This window comes from Peromyscus californicus, unplaced genomic scaffold (genome assembly GCF_007827085.1).
Source record: "Peromyscus californicus insignis strain IS unplaced genomic scaffold, ASM782708v3 Scaffold_10__1_contigs__length_136768540, whole genome shotgun sequence".
NCBI lineage: Eukaryota > Metazoa > Chordata > Mammalia > Rodentia > Cricetidae > Peromyscus > Peromyscus californicus.
In genome coordinates this window covers 82,956,582-82,972,156 of record NW_026294391.1, presented here as the reverse complement: position 1 = coordinate 82,972,156, position 15,575 = coordinate 82,956,582, and the positions used below count along the sequence as shown (strand labels likewise).

The following is a 15,575-nucleotide window of genomic DNA, read 5'->3' as shown; positions in this document are numbered from 1 at the left end:
ATAATTACCTTAGGTCATATTAGACTTATATTTAATGGAAATCAATGACAATTTTTAGATGTTAAGAAATAGTGTTTGATATTTGAACAGCACATTCAGTTTATAATCTACACTTTTAAACTTAGTTAAAAATTCATAAGTTATCACAGTACAGTCCCTGCTAACTATTGCTAGTATAGGAAACTTCTAGGTTGAAACAATTATGTTTTCAATTGGTTGTAAAATGCATACTAGATCTCTTTAGAACCACCCCAAACCACTTGTCACTTGACTAATGTTTCTCAAGTTCCACTTTTATTGCCCTTGACAAAGTGACACAGATTACTTTTTAGGTTTCTAAACTGTTTCTATTAGCTAGAACATTTATTTCCAATTTCAAGAGTTGCATCAATGCCATTTGGATCAATCTAGATTTCTTTTTGTTCTTTCTGTACTTTTTATCATTCCATTAAGTTAAACTGTTATTCACTATTACTCTATAATGGCCTTTTTGCTACTTTTATTGGGTAGGGGAAAATCAGACTGGTATAATGTTTGTTCATTTAGAGCTTTAAAAAGCAAGCAAAGCATACATGACTTAAACAAGTAATTTCAAGTGGGATGAGTGCTATGAAAGGGAGATCCTTTGAACCCTATCTTAGTCTAAGGGATGGTTGAATGATTCCTTAGAATGTGGAGAAAGTGAAATTCTAGTTGGGACTTCAGGAATAATGTTATCCACCATGAGTTGTGTTCGTGTATTGGAAATAAAGACTTCACTAAAGAAAATAAATAGCATTAATAAAGGGGAGTTTATTTTGCCTCTTATATAAGATGAGTTCAGATCTGATGAGGTAACTATAGATTTTCAGTATCTCAAGGTCCTTATATCTTTCTATTTTGCCACTCATAAGGCTCATGATTTTTAAAGAGTTACTGCATTTCTACTAAGACAGATACTGTAACGGCTTTAATTCCAGAACTTGAGAGGCAGAGGCAGGCAGATCTCTGTGAGTTCAATGCCAGTCTGATCTGCAGAGTGAGTTCCAGAATAGTCAAGGCTCCACAGAGAAATACTGTCTCAAAAATAAAAATAAAATATATATATATTGTAGCTGTAGTCACTATGATTCTGTTCCAGATAGGACAAAACGGGAAAAAATAAAGACCAATAATCTCACAGATAAACCAGTTCTCTTTCAAATTTTCATAATATCCTGCCTTCATAAGGTTGGTTTGATCTTAGTTATATGACCACACCTGTCTTGAAGGAAGTCCGATTAAATTTTTTTATTTAATTTTGTTTATTTTTATTTTGCAATACCATTCAGTTCTACATATCAGCCACGGATTCCCTTGTTCTCCCCCCTCCCGCCCCCCTCACCTTCCCCCCAGCCCACCCCCCATTCCCACCTCCTCCAGGGCAAAGCCTCCCCCAAGGACTGAGATCAACCTGGTAGACTCAGTCCAGGTAGGTCCAGTCCCCTCCTCCCAGGCTGAGCCAAGCGATCCTGCATAGGCCCCTAATTTTTTTAAAAAATGAAGCACATTATCATCCCTATGGAAGTGGGACTCTATGATAAAAAAATATGTAGTTATTTCTAGGCAGTTTTTAAAATCTCTGATTCAGATAAGTAGAAGTTACTCAAGTGGGATATCTATCAAAAATTGTGTTTCATTTGAAGGCACTTTTGTGTATATGTGTGGAAGTATATGTTATATGTATGTAGGTGCCCATGGAGACCAGACGAGGGCATTAGATTCCCTGGTGCTGGAGTTACAGTCACTTGTGAACCACATGACTTGAGTACTTGGATCCAAAGTTGTGTCCTCTGGAAGATCTGGAAGTGATGAAGCAAATGCTCTTCATCACTAAGCAATTTCTCCTGTCTACCCCAAATTGTGCTTTCTTGATTAGGCAAAGGTGACCACTTTTAATGGCACTTACCTTCTTCATAATCTTTGCAACAATGCTTTTCATTATACTTTACATAAACTGACCCAGTCTTGGTTGTAGATTGTCTTACCCATGGGCTTTTTGCAGAATAAGTTGTCTAGGTGAGTAATGGTACAATCCAGGAAACTTTTCTGATTAATATATCACTTGTTTATATGTTGGATTACTGTCACTACTTAGAACCTGCAGTAGTTGGAACTCACTTTACATTTTCCTATTTACAAATCACTTCTAAAAAGGTAACAGTGCTCTTGCAACTGTAGCCTTGAAATATTGTAGTGTTGGATTCCTGTATATGATCATTAAGATCTTTGAGACAATGCACTAAAACTTTGTATTAGAATAAAGAACTCGTAGTGTTGTTGACCACATTCATTGAGACTGGACACCTATAAAAATCCACCAGGGCCTCTCAGCTCCTCTATTCTTCCAGGACTCTGAAATCTTAGCAAAGTCTGAGTTGGCTTTTATTGCTTTGGATGGGACTGTGGATAGACACCATTGTTGCAGCATGTTGTTTGCCTTTATCTGAAAAGACAGATGTTTCATGTCTCAAAGACAGTAGCAATTGCTGTACAAACTTTTGCTGTTTGTATAAATAACATATTCTGGGATTTTTCTATCTGAATTACTTCTTTATCCATTATGACATAATTGTTATTGTCTGTTATACCTCTCATAAGTTTGCAAGACTGATGTTTTGAAGATTTATTTATTTGTTGCCAGATGCTTGGAAATTCTCTCATCAGTGTCCTGATAACAAATAACAGAATTATTGATTACTGTGTAGATTTCAGGAGCTTTATCTCTGCTTCTTCTTGCTGATTTTAAGTTAAGCCTTCTCTGACACTGTGATTTATGTCCCTCTTCCAAATTTATGCACCCACTTTGTATTTTTTTCTGATTTGTAACACCTGGGGATAACTTCAGATGTAGTGAGGACTAGCTGACAAATTCATCAGTCAACCTTAGTCATGTGTATGTTTGAATTAAAACCACATGCCTTGGGACTGGAGAGATAGCTCAGTGGTTGAGAGCAGTTGCTGCACTTGCATATGAGCAGTGAACTCATATTCAATTCCTACCACCCACATGGCACCATAAAATCATCTGTAACCCCAGGTCGAGGGGATCCCCCACCATATTTTGGCCTTTTCAGGAACCAGGCATGTACACAATTCACTTACATACACAGAAGCAAAGCACTCAAACACATAAAATAAAAAATATATCTTTTAAAAAACCCACCTGCCTTCACACATCTGTGTATGGCAGTGAGTTTGAATCATCACAACTATTTGTGGATTTTAGAATTTTACACTTTGCCTAGGTTTAGGCCAATACTTTCAGATAAAGATGTAAGTAAATATCAAGTCACACATATACTTTTTAGGGGAACCCTGGCAGAGAATTGGTAAATCATTAGCCTTTTTAAGCAAGAGCCTGCATCCTGATTATTTGTGATGGGTGATACAAAATGGCTCCTCTCTAGTTTCACACCTCTGTCCAACACCCAGCTGTTGTAGTAGCAGGCACATAATCTTTACCAATACTAATCTTTTCTTTTATTTATTTTCTCCTTTTTCTTTTGCAGTCTATCTTTATTGATAGTCATAGGGGGGTATTTTTATTGTGTTGTTCTCACATTTAATATTACAGTGAATTTCTTTACTATACTTAAATTATAATTTGGAGTACATTTATTCTGTCAGTTTTAACTGTGACTTCTCTTATTTAGAAAATGTGTATAAATAGTTTAAGCTAGGTTAGATTTATTTTAATCATATTGACACAAATATCATGCTATTTGAAGCCAAAACTGATAAATTGAAATTCACTATCTGTGGTACATGCTTAAGGAAAAATAAATATCTGATTTAAATCCCAAGTGAGAAATTATTAATAAATTGATCTTTTAGATTCATGTAGTTACTTGAATAAGTGAGAAAAGTGAATATAAGTTCACGTAATTAATCTAAGAAAATATTGTATCATTCTGTCTCATGTACAACCAAGAAGGACTTAGCAAGCTTGGTTAGTATGCTTAGAATAATTCCCTCTTTTTGAGGGTGCTATGTTAGTTCATGTTGTTGTTTGTTTTTGCTCTTTACTCTTTTCAGAAGGCCTGCCACCCAGCTCCCAAATAAATCACACACAGAGGCTCATTGTTACTTATAGATGCCTGACCTTAGTTTGGCTTGTTCCTAGCCAGCTTTTCTTAAATTATCCCATCTACCTTTTTTTTTAATTTTAATTTTTATTTTGCAATACAATTCAGTTCCACATATCAGCCACGGATTCCCTTGTTCTCCCCCCTATGGCCCCCCTCACCTTCCCCCCAGCCCCCATTCCCACCTCCTCCAGGGCAAAGCCTCCCCCCCCCCCCCCCCCCCCCCCCCCCCCCCGGACTGAGATCAACCTGGCAGACTCAGTCCAGGCAGGTCCAGTCCCCTCCTCCCAGGCCTAGCCAAGTGATCCTGCATATGCCCCAGGTTTCAAACAGCCAACTCATGCAATGAGCACAGGACCTGGTCCCACTGCCTGGATGCCTCCCAAACAGATCAAGCCAATCAACTGTCTCACCCATTCAGAGGGCCTGATCCAGTTGGGGGCCCCTCAGCCATTGGTTCATAGTTCATGTGTTTCCATTCGTTTGGCTATTTGTCCCTGTGCTTTATCCAACCTTGGTCTCAACAATTCTTGCTCATATAAACCCTCCTCTTTCTCGCTAATTGGACTCCCAGAGCTCGAACCAAGGCCTAGCCATGGATCTCTGCATCCAGATCCCTCAGTAGTTGGATGGGGTTTCTGGCACGACAATTAGGGTGTTTGGCCATCCCATCACTAGAGTAGGTCAGTTCGGGCTGTATCTCGACCATTGCCAGCAGTCTGTTGTGTGGGTATCTTTGTGGATTTCTGTGGGCCTCTCTAGCACTTTTCTTCTTCCTATTCTCATGTGGTCTTCATTTACCGTGGTCTCCTATTCCTTGTTCTCCCTCTCTGTTGTTGATCCAGCTGGGATCTCCCGCTCCCCCAAGCTCTCTTTCCCTCGACCCTCACCCTTCATTACCCCCACTCATGTCCAGGCTGTTCATGTAGATCTCTTCCATTTCTCCGTCATTGGGCGATCCCATCTACCTTTTACCTCTGGGCTTTTACCTTTCTCTTACTTCTGTAAATCTTATTTTCACTCTTACTCTGTGGCTGACTGGGTGGCTTGGTGGCTGGGTGGCCCTTAGTGTTCTCCTCTCCTCCTTCTCTTGCTCCCTTTTTCCTCTCCTCCCAGATTTCTCCTTCTATCAATTCTTTCTGACTGCCAGTTCCACCTATACTTTCTCCTGCCGTTCAACTCTTTATTGTCCATCCACCTCCTTATTAGACCATCTGATGTTTTAGACAGGTAAAGTAACACAGCTTCACAGAGTTAAACAGATGCAACATAAACAAAAGTAACACACCTTAAAATATTCTGCAAGTTTGTTTTTCTCTTCCCAGACAGTGATTCCTTTTCATTTATGTAGTTGATAAGCAGAAGGCTACCCTGGTTTTTGCAAAGATTCTTAGGAGAAGTCTGAGTTACTACTTCTCTTTTCCTAGATTCATTACATCTAGGAGACATCTTTATCTGTCATTTTTTATTTCTTGTCAATGCATGGTAGAGATCCTGGTTTCCTTATGGTGTTCATTTGAAGCAACCTAGAATGGTGAGGGAACAACATACTTGGATTTGAGGGTAACACATGGATGGGATTCTGCTATTGCCTGGTGGTGAAAACAACTTCATCTCAAAATTTAAAGAGAGCTCCCTCATAGTAAACAAAACAAAACTGTAAGAAATAAAAGGTTGATTGCATTGGGCAGAGTCTGCTTTACAGTGGGTCACCACTGTTATACTCTAGAATTGTGAGTGTCCGGTAGTATCAGTTTAATCACAGGCTAGAATCTCCTCTTTTTATCTGCTCACATGATCATGGCTCTATGGCTTAGAGGCCAAGGCTTTTCTACCTTTGTGCCCTGATTTAAGAACCAAAAGAACAGCATTTCCATTGCTTTCTGGATTTTTTTTCTCCTGGCTTCTAGGGATACTTGATTTGATTTATAGAAATGGAAGTTGTAGAGGCCCTCGAAGGTTTCCTAGTGAGATCTGAGCCTGCTTTACCCAGCAGGGCTGCATTAGGGGATTGCTTGACATGGTTACCAGGTGATTGGAAGGGTCTACACTTGGCTGTGCTAGAGGGAGGTCTTTTGCTCCACCCCTTGGCATTCCTATAAATAGCCCTTTAGAAGAGACAGGAAGGACCAGTGGATAATGATCCAGGCCCTCCTGAGGGTATCCTGTGTTTCGATCTGTTTCTCTTCCCTCTATCCTTCTATCTAATATCTCTTATCCCTCTCTCCTTAAGAATTCCCCATCATAAAATGTGGGAGCCGGTCTCCCAACTGGCTCCCACAGGAAGTCAATTATTGAACTGTGCTTATTTTCACTTCTTTACCATCTGTCCCATCACCCCAAAAGCTGAAACTTATGTTTTGAAAAATTATGGAAAATGCGTTAAAAGATAAGGTATTCTTATTTAGAAAACTTCAAAGCTGTGCATTTTGTTGTACTGTAACAATCCTAGAGCCTCCTGAAGAAAGCACAGGATTTAGAGAAAACCGACAGGAGGTGTATCAGCTTTTCCATTCATGTGTTTGGAGCTTATATAAAGTGCCTTCTTTGTATATGCCAGCATATTTTTATTATTTTCATATTTTGTGCCTCCCCAGGAACATATGCATGTTGAATTGTGATAAAGTAGTAGATGACATCTCTTGGAGTTTGCAAACCCTTCATTTTTTCACATGCATGGCTATTCATGCAGTCATGCTGTAAACCTGTGCTGGCATCTGAAGAATTGCCCTATTTTTTAACAGGCAGTATTCTTGTTGGTGATGATGCTAATTTGTTATTTGTTTTTTTAAATATGCAAAATTCTGAGTGCTTCATTCTTGAGCACTGAAATGGTTCAGGAAATACCTATGTTAAAGATGTTGGTAATGTTTTCACCCAGATACACAGAGCTTTTTCTTTAGTCAGATTTTAAATAGCTTAAATGAGATCAAGTGCCATGTCCACAATTGTCTTCAAATCTGTACTCAATATGGATAAAATCTTTGCCATCTAACTACTTCCAGTGGCTTTTCTCTCCTATGCCATTTATTGTTTTTTTTAAATTAAAGAAACACACACACACACAAGTATGCAAGGCAGGTGTGTTATATATAGACTCATTTCAGGCAAGCTCCTATTATGCTAGCTTCATACTCTTACAAAAATGGAATCACAGTATACAGTTCCAATTTTTATGCTCTAGCTCTCTGTCTCTCTCTCTTTGTGTTTGTATGGTAGACATACATATACTTAATTTATATTCATTCACATATGAATTCCTTTGCCTTTGTGTTTCTTCTAGCCTTCCTACCTCCTCCAGTCCTACCTCAGGGTTTTATTTTTGTAAATATTAATGCTTCATATTGTGAAGCATTGTACAATATGATGAAAATTTTTATTCGGTCATCCTTATACAAGAATGTCATAAACATCAATTAAGCTGGAAAACTGTTGCTATACACAAACCATTTTAATGCATATTTATTCAGTGATCATGCAGTTGTTAACCCTTCATTCATGCTTTGGTAAAGTAGTCTTGGTAGAAAGCTCCTCTGAGAGCCAAATAAAATACCTAGCTCTGAGTGAACCTGAGCTGGAAAGATTAAAAATACGTTACTGTAATAATTGTGAATTCTAACTATTGAGATCTTTTATGGTAGGGCTAAAGCAATCAACAAAACCTTTATGTTTTAGTAGCATGGGATGGACTGTACATATTTTTAGAGTTGTCCTAGTTAAGGTTTTTTTTTTTTCTGTGAAGAGACACCATGACCATGGAACTCTTATAAAGGAAGGAAAACATTTATTTGGGGCTGGCTTACAGTTTCAGAGGTTTAGTCCATTACAGTCATGGCAGGAAGCATGGAAGCATGCAGGCAGACATGGTGCTGGAGAAGGAGCTGAGAGTTCTATATCTTGATCTACAGGCAGCAGGAGGCTGTGTGCCACACTGTGTGTAGCTTGAACACATATGAGACCTCAATTCCTGGCTCCACAGTGATACACTTCCTCCAACAAGACCATACTTACTCCAATAAGACTGCACCTCCTAATAGTGCCACTCCCTATGGTTCAAGCATTCAAACACATGGGTTTATTGGGGCTATACCTATTCAAACCACCACAGGGGCACACTGCGATATGTTAATACACACCTATAGCACGTACTAATTAATGTAATAAACATTTTGATCTTCTTGTTCTTAAGAGAGACTTCAAGTCCTCTTTCTAGATCCTCTCAAATACATAATAGGTTATTGTAAATTGTAGTGCTACTGCTGTGTGCTGTGTGTTAGAATACTAGAACTTGTGCTTTTGTGCCTACTTCTATCACCCCCTCCCAGTTCTGCCTTTCCTAGTTTCTAATGCCTATGGTTCTATTTTTGTAGCTTTCATACGTGAAGGACAATATGTGGTACTTGTTTTTTCAGTCTTGACTTATTTTGCTCAATGTAATGTCCTTCAGTTTCATCTACTTTATCTCAAAGGATAGGATTTCATTTTTGTTTATGGCTATAAAATTCCAGTAAGCATCCATACCATGCTTTCTTTATCCACTCCTCTGCTGATGGGCAGCTAAGGCAATTCTGTATCTTGACTAATGTTAATAGTATAATGATATACTTGGTTTTGCAGGGATCTTTTTGATTTTTATTTTTTTGAATATATGTCCAGAAATGATAGGTAGATTAGTTTTTCTGTTTTTAATTTTTCTTGAGGAACCTTCTATTTTGTTCTTCCTAATAGCTGTTGTAATTTGCATTTCTACTAGCTATTTATATAACATTAGGAAGTAGGTCCTTAATAAAAGTGAAGATTAAAAAAGAGAAATAGCTGGTTTGTGGCTAATTAAATAATACCCAATATATAAGAGGTGTGTGTATGTGTGTGTGTCTAATTGAAGCTTGTGAGTTCTCCAGAATGAAGGGGTCCCAGAGTATTCCTTCTTATGGGAAATCTAGTCATAGTGATGTCATAGTGAAGTGATTTCTTGGGGGAACTGGTGGTCAAAAAGAAACTATGTATTAGGTTTGAAAAAAGAGTGCACAGTAATTGAAATGGAAGCACTGTGTTTCACTGGTAAGGTGGAAAGGGGTTGATAGTGTTCATAAAAATTATGGGCAAGTTTCTTTGATAACATGAGCGTTGCTTCCACGTCCTCTTCTGCTGAATGCAGTTTCAAACATAGGTGATTTTGAGCAGTAGGTGTTGATAAAATTGCTGACTCTCCGCACCTTAGTACTGAGGATAAACTTTTAAAGATACCTTTTCATTATAACTTGTTTCTTTTTAGGATTTTTGTTTTGTCAGCAATGGGAACAGCAAGGATCATTTAAAAAAAGAGTAGTGTTTAGAGGGAGATCTATAGCTTTTTAAAAATCCATTTTTTTTCACACTAGTCCCAAAAGGCAATAAAGGACTATTCAAAGTGCCATTTCCCAAAAGGGCCTGTGGATACCAGAGAGACCAGAGGGGGTTGAAGTGATTCCCCGGAAAAGCTGATGAAATTGACATTTTCCTTTTTTTTTTCCTTATAGACCAGAATGAAGGATTTCATTGCAGGGAAGAATGCCGGATTCTTGGCCACTCTGATAGATGCTGGATGCCCCGGAATCCTATGCCCACCCGTTCCAAGTCTCCTGAGCATGTGAGGAACATCATCGCTCTGTCCATTGAAGCTACTGCTGCTGATGTTGAGGCTTACGACGACTGCGGCCCCACCAAGCGGACTTTCGCAACCTTTGGAAAAGATGTCAGCACCCACCCGGCTGAGGAGCGGCCCATCCTGAAAGGCAAGAGGACTGTCGATGTGACCATCTGCAGCCCCAAAGTCAACAGCGCTATCCGGGAGGCAGGCAATGGCTGTGAGGCTATCAGCCCTGTCACCTCCCCACTCCATCTCAAGAGCCCTCTGCCCACCAAGCCTTCTATGTCTTACGCGGTCGCCCTGGCTCCTCCAGCTCATGATCTGGAGCACCATGCCAACAATGGCGCCTCTCGTCCTTCTGAAGCTGAGCCCCGTGGAGCCGACAGTGAGAAAGTCCTACGTGAGGTCAATCCTATTCTGAAGGAAGGTCGTGACAAGGAATCTCCTGGCGTGAAGCGTCTGAAGGATATCGTTCTGTAAACCCGTCTGGGGAAGAAAAGAGAAAGAAATCACACTGGCTAATGAAGATGCAGCAGCTGCTCATTTTAATTGCTCACCAATGGTTGGTTCTCGAGTGGCTGCGTTGTAGAGCTTTCCCTAAATGTATTGTGTATAAGTGACTATCATTCCGTGACAATCCCTCTCGTTTCAACAGGCAGCAGGGGTGTTCAGTTGGAGCAAATTAGCTTTGGCTTGAGTTGTTCATGGGGCCTTGATGTTGGGGAAACAGAGGCAAATTCAGTTGTGAAAAGTATTATGTATTAAGTGTTTGAATTTATATATTTTTATATGTCAAAATGATAATATAAATCACCATTGTTTGTGAAGGATTACATTTAAAAAAGCAAAAAGAAAAAAAAGAAAAAAAAAACTCTGGACACCTTTAATAAGCTCGCCACTGTTTTTTGTAGTGTAGACAAGTTAGTGGTCATTTATTGTGTACTGTTCATTGATTCAGTGATGTGAAATCGAGCCCCAAAAAGGTTGTTTCTGAAGCTCGAGTACTTCCCAATGCCGCTACTTTGCTGTGGACGCCCCTGCTTTAAGAACCCTTTTGCTAGCTGTGCTGTTGTTGTATTTGATATTGCAAATTGCTATGTGTGTGGTGATGGCAAAAGGCTTTTAAAGGTCGATGTTTTCTTTTCTTAAAAAAAATAATAAAAATACAGACAAAAACAAAATGCAGAAAACTGAGACAGCAAATGAATGAGCAACACCACACCTAGAGGTTGAGTACTTGTTGGATACTCACGTTTTTTAATCCATGTAGTGATTGCTCACCACCTTGCAGAGGATTTCTCCTGCCTTTCAGTCTTCTGCCTGGGTCTGTGTTAGATCATTGTAGAAAGTCATTTTTGGATATGCTGCTATCTCCTTTGCAGTTGTCAGAAATACTGTGCTGAAAATTTTATGAGATGCATTATTTTTTTTCTAATTTTCAGACCCTGAACAGGAAAGTTACCCCTGAAGTTATCAGTTTTCAGGCTGAGAAATTCCTTGTCTCCAATCATCTAAAACTCACGCAACATGACTGAGTCTATTTTGAGATCTAAATTAACATCTCTTTAGACACACACTTCCTGATTCAGTGTTTTCCCAATCATGATTGGAATTAGATGGTAAAGCACATCATGGGCTAGAATTAAGGGCTCCATGTTGCTCTTTACCTTAGGCTTATAAATAATGATAGAGTAAGCAGTATAAAGTGTACATTTAGGAAAAGACAGGTACTAACATCACTAATCTAATTACTGTGCCTTCTAAACGGAGACACTCAGACACTTGAACATGTCTTTTTATGACTAACGCTTTTTTTGATTAAAATGTGAACAAGAAATTATTAAAACAAAAATCCTTTAGATTTAGCTGACTCTTTTTTGCTGTAGGCTAGGAATATGCCTTTTTAAACTAACAGACCACCCATTCTTTTTGTTGTTTTTAACACTGCACAAATGCCCCTTTTTATCATCTGTTAGTTAATATTCACTAGCCAACATAGTATTCTTGCAGCCTAAGAGTTCATTATTTAAAATAAACTAAAGAAACATGTCACCTTTGCTCTACCTTTGTCTTAAAAGAATTGCTTCTAAAGAAACAGGTTTTTTTGGTTTCTCTCTCTCTCTCTCTCTCTCTCTCTCTCTCTCTCTCTCTCTCTCTCTCCCTCTCATTTTTGTAATTCAAGAACACTTAGAAAGAAAGCTAGAAGTTAGAGCACTAGAATTCAAAAAAGAATTTATTTTCTTAAGTTTAGGTAGATACAGTCAGCTCTTTGAAATGTTTTCATTATTTTTACCTGAGTTCCTAGCTTTATACATTACTAGGAATACTTTCTTTTGTGGGTGGTGGGAGGGTTGTAAGGGAGGGGGTGGGTAAGGCACTGGGCATGGGGTTAGGTAGGGGAGAAGATTTCTGGAAATATAAAAGGAACCTATAATGAAGCTGCAAATCCATCCTTATTTCCTATTCAGTGCTGAATACTACCTCATGCAAAATATTGGGTTGGCTGCAAATTTCTCCCTGACACTGACACAGTTAGAGACCTATATGTCTTCTTCTTGCTTCATTTAATTTTATCTCATATATGTTCTCTTATTCTGGTTTATTTCATTTTGATGTAGTAGATTATGAACTAGGTATTTATTTTTCCTTCCAAGTGACTATTTGATTAACATATTCAACTTTTTTTAAAGTGCCCTTTAAGTTAGGATGACTGCCTATAGAATTTAGACTGATCTTCGCCATGATCCATTTGATATTATCTTGTTAGCTAGCACCTCAAGGTCACTTTGTAGTCAGATTGGATAGCTTTCTACAGGTGGATTTCTTACTCTGCTCAGTGGAAACTAGGGTGTTTGAAAGATTGTAGAAAGTGGAATGGAATGTTGGAATGTAGAAAGGCCACTGCCTGCCATGTGTCTTATCAGCCAATTACAAACAGGGTAGCAGTGGCATTTTTTTTAACTTTTTTTTTAAAGCAACTACAGTTCTTAAATTTTGTCCCTAGAATCTAGTTTTAGTTCCAAGCTATCTAAAATCATTGTTCTCAGTGGGCAGTCAGATTTTTTTTTTATTTGTTCAGAGAATTCTCATTAAGGAAGTATCTTTCCCCCTCCAATTGTCTGATGGAAGTGCAAGCACATCCTAGGAGGGCTTTGTAGGCAGGTTCTACAGGCAGACTGTGCTTGCAAATAGGACTTTTGTGCAAGGATCTGAAACTTCCCATCGAATCGGGATTATCCCCCTCCCTTTTTAACACGTGATGAAAAGCTACCAAGGCCAGTGGAGCAAATATTTTTTGCCCTTTCTTTCTGCAAACATGTTACACACTTAAACGTGGGAACAATTTTAGGTTCCAAGTCCTAGGGAGTTCTGTTCCACTTATTCTGATGTCCCTTGGTCATGAAGTGTGACATGCTTAAAAATTTTCTGGCCAGGTAAACTTCTTTATTTGGTATAGGGAATCTAGTTTGCATTGATTGCTTCCTCCCAAACATAGAAACATGCTAATCAGTAAGGAATGGGGAGAAGTAATCCACAACGCCCTATGGAAACTTTTCTTTTCCCTATGCAGACTAGTAAATCAACCTGTTCAGAATGAAACTTCGTGTTTCAATGATCCTCTGAAGCCATTAGCAAAAGTGAGGGTCTGTCATGGTACTGAATAGATAGTGGACTATGGAATCCAGGAGTTCCTGCAGAACAGTGGTTCTCAGAAGTATCGTCTCAAAGCAACATCACTTGGGAACTTCTTAGAAATGATAATTCTCTATCCCTTCCTAGAATGGCTATGTAAGAAATATGGAGAATTTGGCACAGAAATCCATGAGTCAGTTGCCCACTCAAAATTGAGGGCTTGTTAAAGCACAGGTTGGTGGAGCCTAATCCTTAGAGTTTCTTAGTTAGTTGTTTTGGGGTAGGATTTATTTTCCTGTCTACAGGTGCCTGGATGAGACATTGCTCCAGAGGCAACTTGCCTCATAGGATTAACTGTATCTAAGGTGGCCATTTATGCAAATTTGTTGACATGGTGACCAACTGATCACTAATGAAAGATGTAACTCTGAACTTTGGAAATTGAGACTACCCAGAGTACCTTCCAGATCCTGTTGTCTCAGCATATGACTATTAGAGGGGAATTCAGATGACTTTTTCCTCTACACCTACCATACCACTAAAAACCAAACACAAGTGGTTCACTCGAAGTAGAAAGACAAGGAGTGGTTTGAGGAGAGGCAGGGATGGAAGGGATAGCTTTTTTTGGGCATCCAAGGTGGAGAAAGGATTATTACTGTACATAATCCATTTTATGGGGATCATTTTGATGTCAAATGTCCCCCCAAGGCACTCTCGACAAGTCTGGTCCACTTGGCTCTTTTCACAGGGTAATAAGACCCTTCTGACTTTGAAAAACTGGCATAAATGAGCTGAAGAAGTCCATTGTATACAGTCCTAGTGTTTGCCTTCTTGGTAAAATTACATTTTAAGGATGTCATTTCATGAGTCAAATTGTATCTGCTGACACTAAAGTGTATTGAGATGTTGTTCTTTAGTTTAAGTATGTATCAAAGTAATATTCAAAGGGGATGTATGGGGGTGGGACTGGGACTGGGTGGCTTTATATTGATAATGAAATATTCCAGAGCAAAACACATTGTCCTAATGAAGTTGTTGCAGCTCTCTTTGTTTTCTTGTGAAGCTGGAATTGGCCTGTGGGTCACTTGTTGTGCAAAAGTGAATTAATTTCAAATAGGAGTCACATTGCTTTTGTAAAACAAAGAAAATCAACCACCTTGTCTGAAGTATACGTTGTAAGGCGCTCTTGGTAAAGAACAACCCAGAAACACCTGACCTTGATTGGAAAGCATTGTAGGTCATTAGGGAAATCTGATGATGCTGACTATTGCTCCAGCTATGTTGGCAATTAAAGATGACCTTGTTACTAACTGAATGTGGCTGTCAACCTTAGCAAGCAAACCAGCTAACACCTTCACAGCACCAGTTAAGTAGATGTTTACTGGCACTGGCTGCCATTCAGCTGAGGAAGGCTAAGATACAGACTAATGACCAAGAGCCAGACTAGGTCTAGCTAGAAATTCAGCAACAAATACCTCCTTGTGCTATTTGAATGCTAAGGTATTAGTTGCAAAAGGCTTACGCCTTCGCTCCTCCAGTGAGGGGAATGAGCCTGATGACACTATTACTGTTTACCTGTCAAACCAGGGTGGCAATTTAGAAGGATGCAAGTACAGTACGTCTCATTAAGCAGTCTCTGTTGCTGATTATATGAAGATGAAATGGTTGTATATGCTGATCTGTATGTTATGTACATTTTCACAGTGATTGAATCATTGTAAAAACAAAAAAGACAAAAAAGAATCACCACTCTCGTCTATTTTATGAAGATGATAAAGCAGCTTTATTAAATTATTACAGTTCTGTTTTAAATGGTGTTACCTGCCACATTGTTTCCTTTTATCTGGTGGTTCTCTGTTTCCCTCTTAAATGTGTTTTCTCTGCTTCAAAAATTTAATGCATTTTAGTATTAAAGGCTATTATGGAAAAAGTATTGAGTTTTTGGTGAAATGTGTCTTGGAGAGTGGTTTTTTCCCTTTGATTGTGGGTGGAAGTGTCTCAGAACTTGGAATTAACCAGCTCTTTGTAGGGGCACTGATGTTCAGGCAAAGACTTCCGTTTGCCTTTCCCATTTCAAAAAACTTTCAACTTCCTAACTAAGGGGTTCTTTCTGGAGTCAGTCCCCACTCATTTACATTGTAACCCCTCCTGTTGCCAGCCCTATCAATACTGTTACGGAGGGAGGGGAACCCATTTCACGTCTGGGA

At 39.0% G+C, this 15,575-nt stretch overlaps 1 protein-coding gene across 5 annotated transcripts in view; it reads left to right on the top strand.

The window, feature by feature from the left end:
• Pcdh19 (protocadherin 19) overlaps positions 1 to 15,301 on the top strand; it is a 109,385-nt gene extending 94,084 nt beyond the window's left edge. For all 5 annotated transcript variants that reach the window (XM_052735370.1, XM_052735360.1, XM_052735343.1 and 2 more), the window contains one exon: positions 9,626 to 15,301. In XM_052735370.1, the coding sequence (XP_052591330.1) occupies positions 9,626 to 10,215 (590 nt within the window). In that variant the 3' untranslated portion in view covers positions 10,216 to 15,301. The remainder of the gene's footprint in view (positions 1 to 9,625) is intronic.
• Positions 15,302 to 15,575: the final 274 nt, after the last annotated feature.